The sequence below is a fragment of the Notolepis coatsorum genome (genome assembly GCF_963971535.1).
Source record: "Notolepis coatsorum genome assembly, chromosome: 13".
NCBI classification, from domain to species: Eukaryota; Metazoa; Chordata; class Actinopteri; order Aulopiformes; family Paralepididae; genus Notolepis; species Notolepis coatsorum.
The window spans coordinates 108,445,842-108,468,215 of record NC_140177.1 but is presented as its reverse complement, the minus strand read 5'-3'; the positions used below and the strand labels follow the sequence as shown (position 1 = coordinate 108,468,215).

General features: G+C 41.3%; 1 protein-coding gene across 1 annotated transcript in view; it reads right to left on the bottom strand.

Annotated features, from left to right (window-relative positions):
* Nucleotides 1-357: 357 nt before the first annotated feature.
* Nucleotides 358-22,374, bottom strand: part of pik3r2 (phosphoinositide-3-kinase, regulatory subunit 2 (beta)) — a 245,743-nt gene continuing 223,726 nt past the window's right edge. The window contains exons 8-16 of the mRNA XM_084328030.1: nucleotides 20,787-20,877; nucleotides 15,258-15,356; nucleotides 11,789-11,969; nucleotides 10,187-10,306; nucleotides 9,867-10,009; nucleotides 7,631-7,807; nucleotides 6,798-6,869; nucleotides 5,161-5,334; nucleotides 358-1,476 (exon numbers count right to left, since the gene is read on the bottom strand). Coding sequence (XP_084184156.1) covers nucleotides 1,269-1,476; nucleotides 5,161-5,334; nucleotides 6,798-6,869; nucleotides 7,631-7,807; nucleotides 9,867-10,009; nucleotides 10,187-10,306; nucleotides 11,789-11,969; nucleotides 15,258-15,356; nucleotides 20,787-20,877 — 1,265 coding nt within the window. The 3' untranslated portion in view covers nucleotides 358-1,268. The remainder of the gene's footprint in view (nucleotides 1,477-5,160; nucleotides 5,335-6,797; nucleotides 6,870-7,630; nucleotides 7,808-9,866; nucleotides 10,010-10,186; nucleotides 10,307-11,788; nucleotides 11,970-15,257; nucleotides 15,357-20,786; nucleotides 20,878-22,374) is intronic.

Here is a 22,374-nt window from a genome sequence, read left to right as displayed (position 1 = left end):
ATTGTTCCAGATCTCCATTCTATTATGCGTTTGGAAGAATCACAATTTCTTTTTAATCTATAAGCCACGACGGCCGAAGTAATTTAGCTCTGAGGCCTGAATAAAACACATACACATATATACACATGTGTATTTAGATATTCACAATATACCAAATATGTACCTCATGATTCCTTTCATGCTGTACCTTGTCAACAAACCTGAAGCGAGTGGCCCAGAGAAAGAGAGAAAGAGCAACTAGCGCCACAGCAGTTGGAAATAAAAAGATCTTCCCATAAAAATATATATATTTTCTTAAAGCTGTAGCTTTCTTTCTAGACAACAGCTCTCTCCACCCCATAATGACATATGCCCCCCCCCCCCCCCCCCCCCATCCATGGACTCCCTTCACCTGACACAGGCTTGTGGTCAATCAAGGCTTTTACATCGTATCAAACAGTTTTAAAACACTATCACCATTGCCCCCCACCTGTATCCATCTAGGCTCCAGTGCAGACTCCTCCCCTATAGCCCGGGGCCTGTCAGCCTGCCATCAGTGGTGGTGGTGGTGACCTAATGCCAGGCAGCCATTTCTGGGGAAGACAGCTCAGGTCTTTGTCTTTAAGGAGCAGGCAGTCAAGGCAAAAAAAAGGAAAAAAAGCAAGAAACAAAACAAAAGCGCCACTTTAACTGTTGTCGTTCACCATTATCCTGTTCGTTCATCTTCTCCTCCTCCCCTGCCATTGTCTCTCCATCTGTCTTTTTATCTACAGTCTGTGCTTATGTTCTCCTTCTACCAACATTTAGTCCAGCATGTTTTAGGTTGGGTTATTTTCGGGATATTTTCTCTTCAGTTTTCTCACGATTGTTTTTTGTACCGTCTTCTGGCTGACGCGCCGCCAGCCCCCTCCCTCCACACCAAACCCCCTCCCTGTCTCGCTACTGATGTGCATCAGCCAGGGATGACTGTACAGAACTGAAGTTGTTGGTAAAAGAGTAGTAATAGTGTGCTTTTTCTGATGCCATGCTGAAGAGCGCGCTCTGCTGTATTGAGGGGGGGTTAGGTGGCTGGGTGGCTGGGTGGGGGGGTGGTGGTGTGGTAGTACGCTCCAGGGTGGGAAATTAGCACCAGCCAATGGCTGGGTCGGGCTACAAGGTCCTCCTACTCTACCAACCACTTTCACAACCATAGTTCTACTCGGTTGATTTTTTTTTCTCCACCTACAGTATAATCCAAATGAGAAGTTAGTTTCCCACCGGGACCTCTCTGTCTGCCGCCCTCCGGTGCTTCATCTCGGGTGCTGGTTCTGGTTGGGTGAACGGGACAGTACTGGGTAGGCCAGGTTTACATTCAGCTGGTCGTTGTGTTGGACCAAGGAGACGTTCTTGTAGTGGAGCACCAGGTCTCTGAGAGAGGAGTAGAGGTTGTACGGTTCGGCAAAGCCGTAGCCTGTGGCCGTCTTGTAGATGACGCAGTGCTTGGCGTCACCCTCCACACTGCGGACCAGGGGACAGACGGATTCACATTTGTTTCATATTTTATTCGGTTTTTAAATGATGAAATAAGCAGTGCAAACGACATAAACAACATTACAAATAAGTAATTATCATCATAGCCACCCACCCCACACACAATCACCCCCATCCTATCAGCAACCTCTCTCTGTTCTCATCCAAGCTTGTCTGAGGGATGCAATATTGTGATTGGAGGATCAAGAAAAGAGAGCGGGATTTGAGTACATTCTGAAGAAACAAAATACACTTCCTGAATTTACTGGCATGTTGTTATTGAACTGACCAAACCCTGGCATGTTGTTACTGAACTGACCAAACCCTGGCATGTTGTTACTGAATTGACCCAAACCCGACATGTTGTTACTGAACTGCATTCACACAAAGGGAGATATGTGGTCTATATGTTGGAAAAAATCTCCAGAATCTTTTTTTTTTGTGTGCAACATTTATTTTATGCTGATTAGGGCTGGGCGATTCTTGCTAAAATGTGAATCACGATTTTTCTCTCTAAGAATTGAGATCACGATTCTCTCACACGATTCTTATTTTTTAAATAAAATCATTTATTGCACTCTTTCTTAAACAGACAACATAACATATCAAAGTGCTTGACTTAAACTTAAACATAACATATATGAAAGTGCTTGACTTAAACTTAAAAGTCTCTTGTAACAATAAAAGTTGAATAATTTTTTCAAATGTAGCCAAGAGTAAATACCCGAATCCTGTCAAAACAGCAGTCATAGTGTATATTTTCAACAATACATTAGGTTAAAGTGTTATTAATGAAATATCAATTTAGGTTTGTATTCATAAGCTAGCGAATTTCGACAGGAAATAAATGTGAGCGGCCATTTTGTTGTTGTCATTATGATGAAGGACACTCAGGTCTTTCAATGAGTGTTTCGAAAAACGACACTACCCAGCTCAAGCCAGTAAGCAAATTACTTGTGGATGATTTTTTTTAATTTCTCTTATTTTTCGGGGTTATCTACCACAAAACTGAACGTTATTGGTAGGGATGCACCGAATATTCTGCCACCGAAAATTATCAGCCGAAAATGGTTAAAAAATGCCCTTTCTGCGGTTTTAGCACCGAAAAAATATCACAGAATGTCAAAGAACCTAACGTGTTGTTGTGATGACATAATCAAAACGCGGCTACAGTCATAACATGCGCAATGTGTAACATGAGCAGCTTGGCAGCTCTTCAGTCCTGCGTTCTACAGCCTGTGATAACTCCTCTTGGGAGTCGTGCTGTTTCTATGTAAACTCTGCGAGCAATGAGTCCAATAAATCCGTCTTTAACATGCTTTATATCCTCGCCATTACTATATGCCTGTCGCGGTTAAAAACCTTTTTAACTAACGTTAGCGTTAAACTAGCTAACAATGCTTCCATTCCTCTTTCACTAGCAGTGGCGTTGCGTGGGTAAAATAACAGGGGAAGCCAAAAAAAAATATTAAAAAAAAAATTATTACATATTTTTATTAATATATATATATTTTTTTAAGTCAAGCAGTCACCATGTACACTACAGTATGGCTCGGCGGCCAGTCAAACTTTCTTTTTATTTATTTAACAGATTGCAGAATGGGTACAATACAGTACGGCTCAATACACACAATTGTATAAGGGGATGCAGACCAGAGAAAGACGTTTGTCTTGTTTACATCAGGGTCATTAATACTGCTGGAGCATTGGTTCATTTTTGGTCCGATTTTTCCTTGGCCGTGAATATTTTCACGCGGATCGGAATCACTGCGCGCCCGTGGGACACTTTTCCGTTTCGGCGAGTTTATTCCACGCTTTCTGTTTTCCTTTTCTAAGCATTTTCGGGGCTACATGTGAGTGAGTAAAAGTTGCGGGACGCCCAGATGTTTCCACGATAGAAAGCTCGCGTGGATCCCATAATAGGCTCACTTAATACAGCGTTTTTTAAATCACGCAACATTTTCAGGGTCGCGAGCCGACCTTTTCCCCTCGTTTTCGATGATGGAAGTGATTTAGGAAAAGCTTCGGCACGCCGAGAGGTCCCCGTGGATTTAATCTCGCGAGGATCGGGGCAATATTCGGCCCGTGGGAACAGTTACGGGTTAATACAATGTTCAGAGTGCAGAGGGGAAAATATGCTGAGTGTCTTCCTCACAGCCCCGTTTTAAACTTTTAGGGTGTGGCAGTCAGCTCGAATCTGATTGGCTAGGATCGGATTTGGACTCTATAATGCTGGAAGCCTGGAGAAAGAGACCTACCCCCTGCCTCTCTCCTATACTAGCTGCAGTGAGCACAGTGAGTCTGACAGTGTGTTAGAGGGAGTGAGAAGGAGAAGAGGGAGACATTAAAAAAAATAAAAAATTATAACACAGATGCACAGATGAAAAAGAATGTAAACTATATATATATTTTTTTTTTTTTTTCATATTTCATATTTGATATTAATTCATATTTTAATATTAGGGAGGCATGGCTTCCGTTGGCTTCCATAAGGATTCGCCACTGTTCACTAGTCTCTTGCTACGTCATCCCCCGCTAAGAGTCACGGGAGATGTAGTAAATACAACAGTCCTTCCATGTAGGCTAGAACGCCGTGAATTATGACTCAGTAGCCACTACAGTAACATCATTAAGTCTGCTATAAGCTATTCTCCCTTGTGTGTGTGTGTGTGTGTGTGTGTGTGTGTGTGTGTGTGTGTGTCTTTATGCAGATCTTTATGCAGTTTTAAAGCACCTTGGCTTTGTTCTGAATGCACTTTGTTGTAGTTATCCTACAGAAAAAAGAAAATGCACTTGACTTTGATGCACATTTTGTTGTATGCAAAGAGAAACATTTTTAATTGTACAATCTTTCAGCGGTTAGTCTGGACTTAATGTATGCATTCAAAAGTGCTGAATAAATGTTTTATGGTCCCATAATAGTGATTATTAATATTATTTAAGTTAAGTTTTGCCATAATCATGTCTTTTGCCATAATCAGGTAGCAAAAAAATCAAATAAAAAATAATACATTATATATATATATACCGGTATATTAATCATATTCGGCCTTTCGGCATTTGGTTTTCGGCCAACTGTTTCCTATTTTCGGTTTCGGCCGAATTTCCCATTCGGTGCATCCCTAATTATTGGCATAAATTAGAACGCAGTTAGTTTATCTACCTTTCTGTGAATGTTTAGCAAAGATTTGCGTTGCAATCCGATTCAAAATGGCGGACCAGTCTCCATAATAAGAAAGTAACTGCATTTACAGTAGATTTCATTCACGGTTCTTGCTGCACGCCTGGTGATACTAAATCCAAATTGAACTCTGCCATTGGAAAGAGTAGATTTGGCCCGCTCCATAGATGTGCAACTTGGCTATAAGGTAATTTATAGGCCTGATATTCTATAACCTATAATATTTCAAATTGCATGTGTCCGGATGGCAGAATTCAGTACTGTATCTACAAAACCTTGTTTAATCATCTTCCCTTTATTCATTTGCTTAGATTTTCTGTATCTCAAGAAGGTGCTGAACGAGCTCAGTGGCAACATGCAAATGGACCTTGTAGAAGTGAAGCAATCTTCCATTTACTTAGGTATGTATTTTTATGTGGATTTTCAGAAAATAGGGCTAGGGTAATACCGGTACATTAATTAATTAATACAAAATCGAAAATGATACTCACACGACGGAACAGGCGAAGGAGCCCTTCTGTGATTGGCTCTCTCGGATAAGGAAGGTTCCGTCACTTTTGTCTCTCAGCATCTCTTCGGCTTGGGTGCGCTTGATGTCTCCGACGTACCAGGTGCACTCGTCGTGGTGGGGCGAGCTCTCATCCTCCTCCACCAATGAATTGGAGCTGGTCATTAAAGGGGGCAGGGAGTGATGACACAATGCCATTTGTATCAGAGAAGATAAAAACTTTGCTTGTCAAATTCTCAACATTTTCCTGCACACATTAGGTATGTGCAAGCAATGTAATGTATATTGAGACTGTTGTGTTGGACATATTTTAAGGTTGAAATGTCAAATAAATTCAATCAATCAATCAAGTTAAATAAAATGAATGTTCTTGTTCTGTAGATAAATCGATGTGTTGAGCTGTTGTTTCACTCAATTGTTTTATTAAATGGTATGTTGATTTGCTAAATCACTCGTTGCTACACACACACACACACACAGAATTTTTATGATGACAATTAACATAAACTTTTTTTTACAGTCTTCGTCCCCATGTTTGATAACGTAATGTTAATGTCTCCATATATAGGGCTCTACGCTAACCTTTTTCCCAATGAGCACATGTGCTCCTAAATAATTTTTTTATTTGACTTTGATACAGATAGGAAAGGCAATGGAATATATTATTAGATGACAGAACATGGAAAATTCTTTATACAATTATTTAATTCATTATAATTGAAACGCTATTGAATAATAGTTAATTAATAGTTAATACAATTATTCTGTTACAGCTACAACTGAGCTATAATTTATACGTATAGCTACTGTCCATCAATGTCTTCCTTTTGAATTAAATAGGTTCAGGAGAGAGAGATGTAGAGAGGGAGAGAGAGCGAGACACACACACAGATAGACACAGCTATTCTCAGCCCCCCTTTCCTCTCTGAGCGTTCCCAGTGATGGCTTACTATGTGCGTGTGTGTATGTGCGTGTGCAAACGGGAATGGGACACACATCTGTGCAATAGCACACACCCGTCACACCACCAAAGTCACTGGCTGGTGTGCGTGTACTGTATATGCATGTGCTAACTTCGCTAACGTTATCCGCCTCAGTAACATTAGCTGCCTCGCCGGATTCCTCTTTCTCCTCGTCTCTCTTTTGCTCAAAATAAAAATGAATGGGCTTCATGGCTGGCTGAATCTTTAGCGTTGTCTGATTCTGAATGTATAACTTGGTGACTTTCTGTTCCAGCGCGTACTGTGTTTATCGTTTCATTTCTCTCGTGAAACCAGCCGCGTCACCGCAGGAAACTCTACTGTGATTGGACGTTTATGCGCCTTGTGGAATGTGGGACTTGTCGTTTCTGAACTATTAACAGCGGAGCTTGTAATCTTCACTCGCACACTGCGAGTAAATTATTTTTCCGGTTCGCACACACACATTTTATTAGGGGCAAATACGAGTGAAATGCTCGCACTGTAGAGCATATATATAATTATATATATAATTAGTAAACTGTCGGGGGATTTTCTTGCCCCCCTTAACTGATTTTCGAGGGCATTCGGTACATTTTCGAGTGCATTTTGCCCCAAGCCCCCGTTAATTTCGAACCCTGACATACACACATACACTTACTCATCAGCGTCATTCTTGATGCCCAGCCATTCGTTGATCTTCTTCTGCCTCGTTCCTTTCTGCGTCAGCCATCTGCAACAGCAGAACAGCAGGTGGAACAATCTCAGCACAGAATACAAAATCCCCCCAAATTTACGTTTATCTACAGTGTATCGAAATGTAAACCTGTATCAACGATCTTCCTTCTCTTGCTTCCTTCCCTAGCTCCTTCGAGATTCATAAGCGTAATATTAAATGTCCAGGTACAGACATTAGTCAATATCCTACAACTGACAGAGGAAATAGGCATGCCTGAAAACGGATCATGCTAAAAGAGGTCTGGAGAAATGTCTTTCTAGCTTTAAGAAGACATCATGATATACTGTATCGTCCCTCTGAATATTGTGATAGCATTTGTCGCTCACCAATACCATGGATTACTTACTACAAACTATACTGATAAAAGCCCAGCCAATTCACATTTCTAGACATGGATGAGAAAAAGATGTGAATGTGGAAGTGTGTGTCTTACACTAGGTACTGGTCCCTAGATGTGAGGGTGGAAGTGTGTGTCTTACACTAGGTACTGGTCCCTAGATGTGAGCGTGGAAGTGTGTGTCTTACACTAGGTACTGGTCCCTAGATGTGAGGGTGGAAGTGTGTGTCTTACACTAGGTACTGGTCCCTAGATGTGAGCGTGGAAGTGTGTGTCTTACACTAGGTACTGGTCCCTAGATGTGAGCGTGGAAGTGTGTGTCTTACACTAGGTACTGGTCCCTAGATGTGAGGGTGGAAGTGTGTGTCTTACACTAGGTACTGGTCCCTAGATGTGAGCGTGGAAGTGTGTGTCTTACACTAGGTACTGGTCCCTGATCTTGCGGAGCTGCATGAGGTCTGGTTTGAGGCTGTTCATCTTCTTGTCGATCTCTCTGTTGTCGGAGACCTGCTGCCTCAGGTCCTGCTCCAGCTTGCGCTTGCTGTCGTGGATCTCCATCACCCTGGACTTCAGACGCTCCGAGTTACTCTGGATCCTGGATCGGGAGGAGAACCACAAAATGGTAAATTCACCGCGTTTATATACTGTATGGTATGGTATGGTATGGTATGGTATGGTATAGTTTATTTCTTAATCCCAGAGGGGAAACATGGTTTGCCACCAGAGCGAATACAAATACGGTATACAAACATGAAAGAAACAATTACATGATACAATACAGGATACACAACACAGTAGGAGAGCCTCTCAACACAGTGCTAACGGTGTTTGTTAAAAAATGTAACCGCAGCAGGAACAAAGGACCTTCTCAATCGCTCAGTAGAGCATTGAGGCATCAACAACCTATCACTGAACATACTGAACAGTGGGTGGCCTTCAAATAATAAAATGGTGTTCAGTTTAGTTCTAGTTCGCTTGGCTATGATGATCTCCATTGAATCAGGAGGGAGGCCAATCACTGAGCCAGCCTTTTTAATGATTTTATTTATACGGTAGCGCTATTCTAGTCTTTTCAACCACTCAAATTGCATTACAACTTATGCCTCACATTTACCTATTCACTCACACACCCACACACATACAGACAGTGGAGGAAACCATGCAGCGTGCCAACCTGCTTGTCGGAAGCAGTTAGGGTTTCAGTGTCTTGCTCAAGGATACTTCAACGAGCTGCCAGGAGGAGCCGGGATCGAACCGGGAACCTCTGATTATTGAGGGGCCGGGAGGTGCACTGTAGCATCTGTATCCTTTATCAACACTGATAAGACACCTACACACTACTCAGATCAGCAATTGAAGCTGTCCTTGTATTGATATTTTAATAAAATGCCTTTTAGTGCAATATCAAACACACAGAACAATGTTGCAGTTCAGTTCAGTTCAGTTCTTTTTCATTTCGGGTTTTGGACACATAACAATGGTCATTCCATAAATCGCCAAAGTTTTACCAGCTGCTATTGCAGCATTGTCCAATTGTCCGAAAAGGGCTAGGGAGAAGCACTAGGCTTGTCGGGCCCTACCCCTCAAGACTTACGTTTCGTTTTTTTTATTTCTTTTTTTATTTACATACATACATAGTACATACATATAGTACACATTACAGTACACACATATACTACACATTACAGTATAGTATAGCAGTCAAAATCAATCAGCACAAACTGACAGTTGTGCCAATTTAGAGGATGAACATGTACATGAATTAGAATCACTCAAGATTTGTACTCTTATGGTGCATTTGGTTGGTCCTCGTCAAGTCGGAAATGTATCATGTGACCAAATGGTATATATGAGGCGACAGCGTTTGGGTGCGCTAGTTAGGTTGTAAAATCAGGACCAATCAGATGTAAAGCAGCAGATTCAGACGGATTATTCAACATTTCTTTCTTGATGCAGGAGGACTGATGACACTCAGCTTTACATCAGCACCTCACCCTCCCCCACAGCACCTCACCCACCCCTCCCCCACAGCACCTCACCCTCCTCTCCCCCCACAGCACCTCACCCTCCTCTCCCCCCACAGCACCTCATCAACTGCCTCCTCGCCATCAAGGCCTGGATGTCATCCAACTACCTCAAGCTGAACAGAAAGAAGACAGAGCTCATGGTCTAGAAGTCTGCTCCATCCACCCTTCCCCAGAAGTTCGCAACCTGGGTGTCATACTGGACTCCACCCTCTCATTTCATTCACACATTAAATCAATAACCAAATTTGCTTTTTCTCCACCTCAGAAATATCTCCAGACTCCGGCCATCTCTCCCTGACACACTTTATATGATAGAGGTATATGTCCCTCTGATTTCCTTCCCCTTAGTTTGTCCCCCTCTTCTGTTAAGCGCCTTGGGTTCCTTGAAAGGCGCTATATAAATTGAACAAATTATTATTATTATTATTATCATAATTCTGATGATGTCTCATTATACTCTATGTTCATAATAAACCTGCCTGAGTTTACATTGGTATGTAACATTTGGTTGGCCGTTCAAGTGCGGTGGTAAACTCTGAGATTTTCAACTTTTTCCCGAACGCACGATTATACTTGGAATCACTGAATGAAGTACTCTTTTGAGAACTTTTCTGTCTGTGTTCTTACTTCTGAATCTCTTTCTCGTTGCCCTCCCGCTGAAACCTCTCCAGAGACTCCCTGCTGTAACGTTCCTGGGTCTCACACTGCTCCTCAAAGATCTTGATGGTCTCGTTGAAGGCCTCGATGCCTGTCCTCTTCGTCTGGAGAGCCTGGGGGGGGGGGGGGGGGGGGGGCAGAGTGTTTTAGTATAGCACTCAATTACCTCTGAGGTGTGTGTGCATGTGTGTGACACATACAGTGAGTTGTGTGTGTGCGCGTGTGTATGTGCGTGTGTGGTGGGGGTTAAGTCATTCTAACAGTTTTGATCTACCAGCACAGCCAGTTACCTGTGACGTGCGTGTGTACTCCTCGTACAGGGAGTCGTACTCGCGACTCTTCTCCTGGTACTGTTCATGGTAGACCTTCAGCTGTTCGCCCACCTCCTCAATACTGTCCTCCTTCACCAACTGCAACAAGACACACAGCAGAGAAAACGGCAGTAAAAAAAAAAGCCTTTGGGGAATAACTAAGAAAACAACAGCAAATATTTGTATACGGTATTTGTTGATAGTGATAGTGGTTCTCAAAACTGTTCACACCAAGGATCCCCAAATTGATACATAATAGGCCATTGACTCCCAATTCATAATATTCTGTCCCAGGGACCCTATATAAGAAGATATATGTTAGTCTATGCTATGCTATGCTATACTATACTATAATATATCTATCATATCCTATACTATATCTATACTCTAGGTCAGTGGTTCCCAAAGTCGGGGTCGCGACCCAAAGGTGGGCCGCGAGCAGCCACGGATGGGCCGCGAGATGATAAAAAAAAAAAAAAAAAAAAAAATTATCTTTTTATTTTTTTATTTTTTTATTTTCATTTTTTTTGTCAGGCCACTGAACTTAGAAGCAGGCCAGGACAGTGTTTCTAGTTGTATTCTAAAATTCTATTCTATTGTATTCTAAAATGTGACTATATGGTTTTATATTAACTTAATAAATAAACAAAAACGAAAAATCTACTTATTTCAACGAACATTTCAAACTAAATAACAGATTATGCACATAAAACGCTGAAAACAACCGAAGCAACAATAGTATTTTAATGAGGCTATTATTATTATCATTATTATTTTGCAACAAGTTAGCCCTCTCATAAATAGCACATATAAATTAATAACTAACTTGAACTAACTTAATAGGATTGAAGTGATATTTGGCTTAAAAAATCGATCGCCTGACAAAAAAAAAAAAAAAAAAAAGCCAGACGATGTGCATTGGGCCGCGGCTCTCTGACGCCTTATTTTCTGGGCCCCGGCCTGAAAAGTTTGGGAACCCCTGCTCTAGGTGAGGAAAAAACAAAAAGTGAAACCTATCGATGAGAATAGTCACCCTTCTTATACATTCTTTCACTGTACACACTTGTAGTGATTAACCTAACTAACTCTTCTACTATCAAGTTTCAAGTTTCAAGTTTCTTTAATAGTTGTCATACAGAAGTACAGAATACTTTTATACAAAAGGCTTCTTTCTGTTATGCTCCAGAGACTGTGCTAGACAAAAGATAAGTATGAAATAAAATAGTATAGCACGTAAAAATAGAAGTAAATAGAAGTATCATGCACTCTTCCACTAATTAATCTTCCTCGTCTATATTACTACCTATTATACTAATATGTCTCTACCACTATGCACTCAACACTGCAGTGCCCACGTTTCTGCACTGTTTGATGAACATTGTTACTCAGCTGAAAGAGTTGTAACCTTCCTGCTGACTTGTCGTACAGAACTTGTAAGTCGCTTTGGATAAAAGCGTCAGCTAAATGACTAAATGTAAATGTAGATGTAGTAAAGTCTTTAGTGAAATGGAACCCCCTCCAGGACCCTGGACCCCAGTTTGAGAACCACAGCCCCATAGTGTATGTAGAAGATCCACCAACCTGCTGGTACTTGGAGATGGGGTAGAGCAGCTTGGTGTCCAGCTTGGCGTTGTACTGGGCCAGGGACTCATGGCGGTAGTGGTGGATGAGCTCCACCGCGGACAGGAAGGTGAGCGGCTCCGAGAAGCCGTACTTTCCCTCCCGGTTGTAGATCTTGATCAACTTGTTGTTGCCTCCTTTCCTGTAGTACGGAGGCGAGGAGTGAAATGAGTACCTGGGAATCTCAATCTGCCATCAGACTGTCTAGTCTAGTGGATTCTGAATTTTACCAGCTAATTTAAATTGGTTATCTAGCTGCCATATTGACAAGATTCACCAGACAATGTTAACATTTACCAGCTATGACTTTTTTTTCCCACATGCAATATTTTGTTGTGTTCCAAATCCTTTGACTCTGTATATCACTCTGCCCTCAGATTCATTACTAATGATAGATACGACACTCATCACTGTGTCCTTTATGAGAAGGTTGGTTGGTTCTCTCTAACGGAGAGGCGCAACAAACACTGGAATTTGTTAATTTTTAAGGCCCTTACTGGTAAGCTACCTTACCTTCTTATTATACTGCATCATTATTGGAATGGAATTTTCGTACCTATGGAACCCATTCTAGTGACTGGCTGGTCCTTAACACTATCAGTGCCGGCCTTGTTTACCTTTTTACCCCCTTGAGTGCCATCATCCACTTCAATGTTAGCGTTAAAAACGCATAATCTATGTTTTAAATTATGGCTATGTGTCTAATCTGCACGTCGCTTATCAATGACTTGTTTGCAGTCAACATTGTCAAAACGGATTGTTTTTTAATCGGTTTATATCCTTTTTATAGCATTTCGAAAAGCTATCGTTCTCTCGAAGATTTTCGGGAAAATTTAAATATTCCCCCATAAACGGCATTTATTGGAATATTCTCGAATACACTAGACACATTGTCATTTGTCGGCCTATTTATGAATAGTTTTCAAATAAACGCTAGGTTATCGATAGTATATGTGTACTTATGCACGCTATAGAGGCGGGCTGAAAAATCGATTACCTCATTTCCTCAAGATCACACACACACACGGCACATGCTGATATCTCAGTGAATACAGCTCTGATTACCCCAAGACTGGTAACATAGACTCCTTACCTTAGATCAGATGTTCTCCAAAAAGATTATTCCAATTCCTGATCGCCATTCCAAATATCGATCGCGTTTATTGATTGATTATTGGCTGCTGTAAATATATATTCCACGCTGCATTCCAACTCGCGATCACTTCCATGTTCATCAGATGGCTTGCCAGCACCGTGGAGCCAGTTGGCTCCACCTCCACAGATCCAGCAGTATAATCGAATGACCTGCAGTTACACAGGGATAGACGATAGGGGGCGGTATTTTCCCATCTGAGCTCCTAGAGGGTCTGCTGTACCAACGGGAGACTCGGTTGATGAAATATGAATTTAGATCGCTAATAAAAAAATCAAACGACAATACATGTCGTCGGCACTCAACGGGGGGTCTGATAAGACGACAATACACGTCGTCAGCATTCAAAGTTAAGGTCCCTTGAGTTTGCTCTGAACAGGGTAAATCTGCATTTTGCTATGATGCCCCCCTAGCTCATGGAAAAAACTCCAACTGTCCTTAAAGCTTGAGATTCTCCCCTCTATTGCAAAGTTTAAAACCTTGATCTCCAACCTTTGTCAATCAAGTTGTACATGTTTTAACTGATTGTTATCCTTACTTGTCTTGTTGTGATTTTACATGCCTTTATTTGCTCAACTCTGTATGTACACACGACCTGACTGTAAATGAGGGAAACCACAGTTGCCTTTCGAGTTGAAATAAAGGTTTGAAATTAAATCAAATAAAATTTGATTAAACTGAACGGAATAGGAGATGGGACATCATGGACAAAGGTGAATCCCAGAGTATTTATATTATTGTTACATTACTGTATATTACTATTATTAATTCTGAGATTCAAGAGTTTTATTTGTCACATACATACACAAGACATGTAGTGAAATGAAGATGGCCATGCCTGCCTCGATTGTGCAAAAATACATATAATAAAATAGAATAATAAAATAGAATAGATAATAAAATAGAATAGACATGATAAAACGTAATAAGAATAAAATATACCGTAATTCCTCTAATAGTAACCGGTATTCAATTAAAAACCGGGTCTCTATTAATGACCGGGTGCGCTGTTGAGCTAAGCAATTACAAGCCGGGTTTCATGTATATTAGAGGAATTACGGTATTTCCCTCAACGGATTTACCATAGGCAATATATTTTGTTATTGTTGTTATATGCTGGCCTGGTTGCGTGAATATTTTAGGCAACCATCTTGTGTAAAGCGTTTCTCTGATTGGCCAATACGCCCATGTGACCACGGCAGCGCGAGAGAGCGGCAGCGCGGAAATAGGCTGTCTATTGCCATTCTCTAAGTCAAACTCTAACCTTAACCAGCTCCTTAACAGCGCCTAAACTTAACCCTTCTAACCTTAAGCAACTCCGAAACAATGCCTAACCTTAACCAACTCCGAAACAATGCCTAAACTTAACCGGCGAAATGAAACGGCGAAAGAATGCGAATGCACGTTAAAAAAAAAAAAAAAAAAGAAAATTGAAGGGAATCGAACTCGCCAGCAACGAGCCGTAGGATCCACAGCCATGCAGTCTTGCCAATTGAGCTATTTCTGGATACTGAATAAGGGGCGGTTACTGGCATATAATGAGCTCCGCTCTGCTGCTGCCGCGTCGCCGCGGGGGCGTGGCGAGACGCAAGTTGGGCGTGGTTAGACACAAGTTGGTTGCCTTTAATATTTAGGCGGCCTGCCTGTGCAGTAAATACCATATAATGGTATGGTGTTAATGTTTACCAAGAGAGTAAGCCTACCTCAGAATTGTATAAAACGAAGTTATTATTATTATACCAGTATTGTGATTGCACTATTTTACTTTATTTTACTTTTTTTGACCACCTGTAATTGCACTGTTTACTACCGTATTTCATACAGTACTTGGTTTCAATAAATGAACCCAGTACATTTTACTGGGTTCAAACTGACACAAAATGTTGATTTATTCATTATGATCTGTTTGAAAATTAGAAATATAGGCCTCTCTCTTATACATGCCTCCTCCTAATACAAGCCTGGTATCCGCTACAGTTGAAACAAATGCAAGCCGGGTTTACTATTAGAGGAATTACGGTAATGCTAAGCTTAAGAATAAAGGTAATGAGTACTATATACAATAATATACAAATATATGTTTTTAAAGTGACCTTTTGTGTGTGTGTGTGTGTGTGTGTGTGTGTGTGTGTGTGTGTGTGTGTGTGTGTGTGTGTGTGTGTGTGTGTGTGTGTGTGTGTGTGTGTGTGTGTGTGTGTGTGTGTGTTCATGTGTGCTTGTGTGTGGAGAGATTAGAACTTCTGGTCATCAGCAGCAGAGTTCTCTCAGACGGCTGACCTGAGAGTGAGGGTGTACTCTCCCTCCAGTCTGCTGGAGGCGTCCCGCACCAGGAACGTCCCGTCAGGGGCGTCTCTCAGCTTCTCATTCACCTCCTCCCTGGAAAACACAGCAGCACACCATTGAAGATATTAGTTATTCGATTATATATATATTGTAACTATATTTATTGTAGAGCAAATATAATAATAATAATTCATTTATTTTGTATAGTGCTTTTCAAAGACCGAAAGTCGCTGACAATAGGCAAAAACAAAGAACAAAGAAACATAGAACCACAGGTGTAGGAGTACACAAGAACATAAAACCACAAGTAACAAATTACAAATAAAGAAGCCAGTAGGGGAGACAGGGAAGTATGTAAGGGAAAACGAGGACTGAATATAACTGAATTTCCCCGAGGGGATCAATAAAGGAATATCTTATCTTATCTTATCTTACGTAGATATGGACCAATGCCACTTTTTCACTACCGATACCGATTCTGAGTTGTAAACGTTACTTATCGGCCAAGTAGGGGTGGGTGGATATAACGGTTGAACCGGTATACTAAATAAAGTTAAAGTTATTATTACTGGTAGAAATCCGTGCCAAGGTAGAGATTTGACCGTACCGGAAGTACCGAAGTACTTTTAGGCTTTTTGACATTTACAAATGTAACACACAAAGCACATGAACTTCACGCTGCCATTAAAATATAATAAACTAGTTTGTGGAAAAACATGCGAGTAGTGCAACGTTGACGTCAGAAAAAAGTGCATACTTTCTGAACAGGAGGTCAGCGAGCGTTTCTGCAACATCTATTGAGATTCATTAAGTAAAAAGTATTTTGGTGAACCAGGATGGCTCTGGTATTAGGGTCCATGTAGTACACTAACAGCTAGCCACAACTTAAGTGTGTCAGTCCGTATCAATAGTTTATGAACATTACACGAAGTAGGCAACATGTTGTTGACATAATTTGTTACAGAATTCTCCAATACCCCATTTTAGCCTGGTAGGTTTCTCCATTTTAGCCTGGTAGGTTTCCCCACAATCACATTTAAAAATCTACCAGACCACAATTGAGCTAGTGTTGCAGAGAAATAATCCTGTATAACTAAATCTTTAATTTCCTTCCTTAATCTGTTTGAAGTGGACGTACAATAAGCGGCAGCGATATCAGCATTGAGCATCATGTGTTCCATGTGATTGTGTAATCCAGGCCGATATATACATTTAAAATGTTTACATTTAGTAATTTAGCCGATGCTTTTATCCAAAGCGACTTACAAGTTCTGTACGACAAGTCAGCAGGAAGGGTACAACTCTTTCAGCTGAGTAACAATGATCATCAAACAGTGCTGAAACATGGGTGCTGCAGTTTTGAGTGCATAGACATAAGACATATTAGTATAATAGGAGGAGAGCATGGTAGTATAGGACAGTAAGTGTTAGTTATTTTACATTTTTTATATTTTTATATATATATATATATAAACTAGGAACGTGAGCCCAAATTCCCAGCAGTCTGTTCAGTGCCCTCTTCCTCTGGGCATCAGAGGGTGAACCAGTGTTGTAGTACTCGAGTCTAGGACTCTGACAGATTTTCAAGACTCGTGATTCGACTTGGACTTGAGCACTGATGACTCGGACTTGGACTCGAGCATTGACTGCATTCAGACTCGGAAAGTGCAGACGAGGACTCGGACTAATTGATAAATAGTTATAAAAATATATATATATATATTGTAATAGGCCCTAATCATTTGGCATACGATATTGATGGCTAGTGCATTTTTTTGGCTATTGTGTCACAAAGTAAATATACTCCTTTTGAAATGGTGACCGCTGTGTCATTTATGTTTAATGTAGACCTTTTTTTATTTGTATGTCAGCTCTTTGACTGCCAGAGTGGAGTGGACTCATCCTTGATGACTTGGACTCGGACTAGGGTAATGGGGACTCGACTCTGGCTCTTCTTTGGTGACTTGGACTTGGACTCAGACTCGAACACTGGGGACTCGAGACTCGACTCGGACTCTAGGTTTAGTGACTCGACTACAACACTGGGGTGAACACAAGTTAGCACACAAGTAGTTCAACAGACCTGGGCGATGCAGGAGCCACACACTCGCTCTCTCACAGAGCAAACAAACATGCCTACAGAATGTACTGGTATCCAAACACACTTGTACAACATACACAGAGGTCATCCACTGTCTGTGGGAAAGAGAAAAAGCCCAACACTGTGGATGTGTAGTCAGAATAGTGTAGTGAGAGAGATTTATGGCCAGAGCAGCCGTCTTGTTTTGCTAAATAGTGAACATTGGAAATACTTCGCCTATAAGTGCAACCCTGCTTAGCTTCTGCTTAGCTTACACAATGTTGTTGTAACTAAGAGATTCACTGAATAATATTTTCGTGCATAGATCAGGTTTTTATCAACTTCTAATAGGAGTTTCATGTATAGAACTAGGTTTCACATGAGTATTTCCTGCTTGATGAGATGATAAGATAATAGGCAATAGCGAACATTAAAACGGTTCCGAGTCACTGATATCGCGGGCGCGATATCATGGTAGACGCCGGGCAGTCAGGTCCTGTTTGGCCAGTTTTTGGCGGAAGGACACCATTTTTTTACACCATATTTGGAAGACCCATCACAGCAAGTATTAGTCCGCAGGTCTTAACGTTTATGACCGTCTATAGTGTTTGTGAGATGTTTTTCCAGCGATTCTGGTCATATTTTCCACTCAAAAAGCTTGTTTTCAAAAGTAGCGCTGTGTACTAATATTTTCACCCAGGCTGCGGTGCGTTAGCTGCTGAGCTAACGCGTGACTAACGTGAACACAATTGACGCAAATGCAGTGTTTTCAAATAGCCACATTGCTGTATTTAGTGTATTCATCAGTGGGTCATATTCGTATAATTTTATCAACCTAGAATTGACGACAAGGCCTATGCTGGACGCTAGCTCCCATGCTAGCGTTGGCTAACAACATCAAGCTCAGAGCCAGGAAGGGCCAGGGAGAGCCACGCTACTTCTCTACCCAAGAAAGATGCTTCCAGAGCCGCAGAGAGTATGGAGGAAGACAAGGCTCTATGAAGAGAATGGGGTAAGTTTGAAGAAAATGTTTGACACACACATGAAAGTTTTATAATTACCATCACAATATGTAACAAAATATTTAATTTTTTTTTTAATCTAATCTAGTTTCATTAATTAATTCATAACTTTTGAACAGTAGATGCTATTTCTAATCTGTCAGCTGTTCTATATTGCCAACAAGATTGTCTACATTCCATTCATTACACATACATAATAATCAAGGAAAGTGCTTGAAAATAAATTTGTATCTTCCAAGTTTAATTTCAACAAGTTCAAGTGCAACTACATGAACCATAATAATACATACACTTATTTTATATCATTGGAAAGCCCTAGTTGTTAGCTTCAAAATGGTACCAAATATGAGGTACTTTGAAATACCCAGTAACTAATAATGTATCACAAACCAATGCAAGTTCATGTTCAGGGATCCCTAAATACTTAACCGGCAAACACAGTTTTGACTGTTTTGACAGCACAATATTGATGTAACTAAGGGATTCGCTGGGGAAAATGGTTTTAATGCATAGGTATATCAACGTCAATAGGTTCATTACAGCATTTCCATGTTGTAAACAGCGCTGATGATTACTGGACGCTCTGAGCAGTGAACCTGGAACCTGTGCAGTATCGCCCCCCTGTGTTCAAAAGGTGTAACTTCATACTGAATATCTATCTATTCTGTGGAGATAATAATCCAACTTTAATCTACTGCTGAGGTGGTTGGTGCCGACATGATATAAGGACTAAAGCTCCATTAGCTCCTAATACTGTATTGATTCTAGCTCTTAGTGTAATGAGCTGCATGCTGGCATCATGATTGTAATGCCGGCTCTAGAACTGTGGCATAATCAACATTCAATCAACCATTGTTTTTACCAGGCATGTTTGATAAATGTAAGTTGTTACAACTAGAGACAACAGACACAAGGTGCGGGTAATATATATATATATATATATATATATTTATATATATATAAATATGCATAAATAAATATAAATAACTGAATTAAATACGTTTTACATGTACTTCCCCTCTAGACAAATCGTACATCTTTCTACTGTATGTGTCAAAAAAGTGAGTTATGACATGTTACAAGTGATTTATGGTATAAAAAGTTTGTATTATGGGGGAATTCTCTGATAATGATGATAGCCTGTTTTAACATGGTGTCGTCCCTATGGTTCTCAAACCTTTTCATGGACATTTCAAGGACCCCCAAATTGACATGTAATCGGCCAGGAACCCCCATTTGATACGATTCTGTCTTAGATACCCCTAACTGAAAAGATACTGTACTGTATTTGTGATGTAGATTTCGTCCAGAATTCCACAACTGACTATAACATACGTACAGTAGGTGGGGAGATGACAGAGGAGAGAATGAACGCTCTGATAAGAAATAATAGATAATGGGCGGCTACGTGGCGTAGTGGGCAAGGCGCTTGCCACGAATGACGGAGACGCTGGGCTCGCCTGTTCGAGCCCAGCGCTCCACATTGCTTTCAGTTTAGCTGGCCGTCCGCACTAATACACATTGGCCGTATTAGGGGGTGGGAAACTGATGGGTGGGGATCGGGCGTTGTGGACAGCGACTCCTACAGGTCGGTTGGTGCGCCTGCGCAGTAGAATCAGGAAGTGTCGGGGGCAGCGTGAGCCTCCCACGCGTTACTCCTCGCCACTGAGAGATCGAGCTGCGCAGGTGAAAAGATGCGACTGCTGTTACCTCAAGTACCGGAGGGGACTTGTGCTATGTATGACTTAGTCCACATTGCAGCCGGCTTGTGGGAGGCAAGAAACAGCGTCCGTGACAGGGGAGGGTTGAATTGGATGATACGAAATTGGGATGGGAGAAAAATATAGAAAATGGGAGAAAAAAGTGTATCAAAAAAAGAAATAATAGATAATAATTATCTCATTGGACAAACTTCTAATGACCAAAACATTACTAATTTCACTGGGACCCTCTTGAACCCAGTCAAGGACCACTGCGGGTCTCTGGACCAACTTTGAGAACCGCTCTATCTGGACACCAGTATCAGTATCTGTGTTCTAGACCAGACTAGCCCTTCCACAGGTCCAAGCGGTACTGTGTTCTAGACCAGACTAGCCCTTCCATGGGTCCAAGCAGTAATCTTTAGGGCTGGTCTCGACTAAAGAAATTCTTAGTCGACTAATAGTCACATATTTTTTTTTAATAATCTATTCGTTGATTTAATCAACAAATCTGTCAAATTGTGTTTCCCACTTGTAACCATGCAGAAGGACCTCTTTAAATCTAGAGCTCGCCAGAGATGTGCTCTTAGGGAAATAACTCATTAAAGCATAAAAAACAACAAATCAACAAACAAAGTCTTGGTCGACTAAGGCCAAAAGGACAATGAATCACTCAACGAGTCAACGGCCCTAGTAATCTTTATAATGTAGCGTAACTTACCTGGATATGTCACCCCAGTACCACTCAGCATCATTCAGTGGACTGCAGGACTCTGTCATGGCCTTTGGCTTCACTGGTTTGGCTGGCAGAGCTGGAGACATACACACAAATGTGCACGCACACAGACAGACAGACAGACAGACAGACAGACAGACAGACAGACAGACAGACAGACAGACAGACAGACAGACAGACAGACAGACAGACAGACAGACAGACAGACAGACAGACAGACAGACAGACAGACAGACAGACAGACAGACAGACAGACACACAGACACACACACACGCACGCACAACCAGCAAATAAATAGTGTTAGAAACATTCTGTGCTTGTGGATCCAAACAGTTGCAATGAGTTCAAAGTTCCCCCCTAATCCTTTAGTGGAAGTGCGGGCCAGTGCATACGGCTCAGGCTCAGGGGTTAGAATCCCACCTTGAATGTCCAATCAATGTGTGGGTACAGGTATGGACAACTCTCTCAATGTCATCAGACAGTGAATGGGAGACTGATTTTGTGGAGTTTTTAGTAGCCAAATGTTTTATTTATAGTAGTGGTATCAGGTCTGAACCTGAAAATGCTGATTATTAACTCCCCTGGGTGCTCTCTGTCATATCTAGTTATCTTTCCCTATCCGTTCCCTGGCTTTGGGAGAGTTGTCCATGCTCACACATGTTGATTTGACTGTTAGACTGTAGGAAGAACACATCTACAATGTTACTGGTATTCCACCTTCAAACCATTTGGCTGCTCCCACTGCCATTCTAGGAGATGTGTGCTCTGTTTCCATGGTAGTCTTTATGTCAGTTTTCTGTCATTTATAGAACCGCTGCCTTTTCCCCCCCGAGACACCGTTCTCATCATTCTGCTCTTAGATTCACAACTGGTGATAGTTACGGCACTCATCATTGCATCCTGTATGATAAAGTCTTCTCTATCAGATATTATCTGTTTATCTTTAAGGCCGTTGATGGAGAATTGCCACCATGTATCATGATGATGCTAGATTGGAATTATGGACCTTATCTGACCCACTCAAATGATTGTCTTATACTTAACACTTTAAGTGCCGAAAACGTGTTTAGGCGTCCTTCCCCGCCATGCTCAAGTTGCCGAGGACGCCGTAACTCGTCTTTAATATCAATATTTCAAAAATCTGTGATCGGAATCATATTTTCCATCCGCAGCCTTCACACACAGTTCTGAGCTCCTCTCAAACCTCTACCGGTTCAAGAGCGCCATCTGGTGGCCGATCGGCAGAAGTGCCAAACAGGAAGTTATGTGGTTGAAGTGCTGATCGTCCATATTACTTCCGGGCACTCTCTATAGGTCCCGGGACTCGATCTCGACACAATACATAGCGATCCGTTGCCAATAACTCGATAAACAACATGATTTGGACGTATATACTATTATACAACCTGGAAATAGATCGCGTATTTCTACATCCCATAATAGGAATATTTCAGTTCCACGCTCATCGTCCAACGGCGCGAGGAAGATACGGTAAGATTCAGCATTATTTTTGAACGTGTTCGATATAAACTGCTCTGATGATCATATCACCCACACTAGATGAATGATATA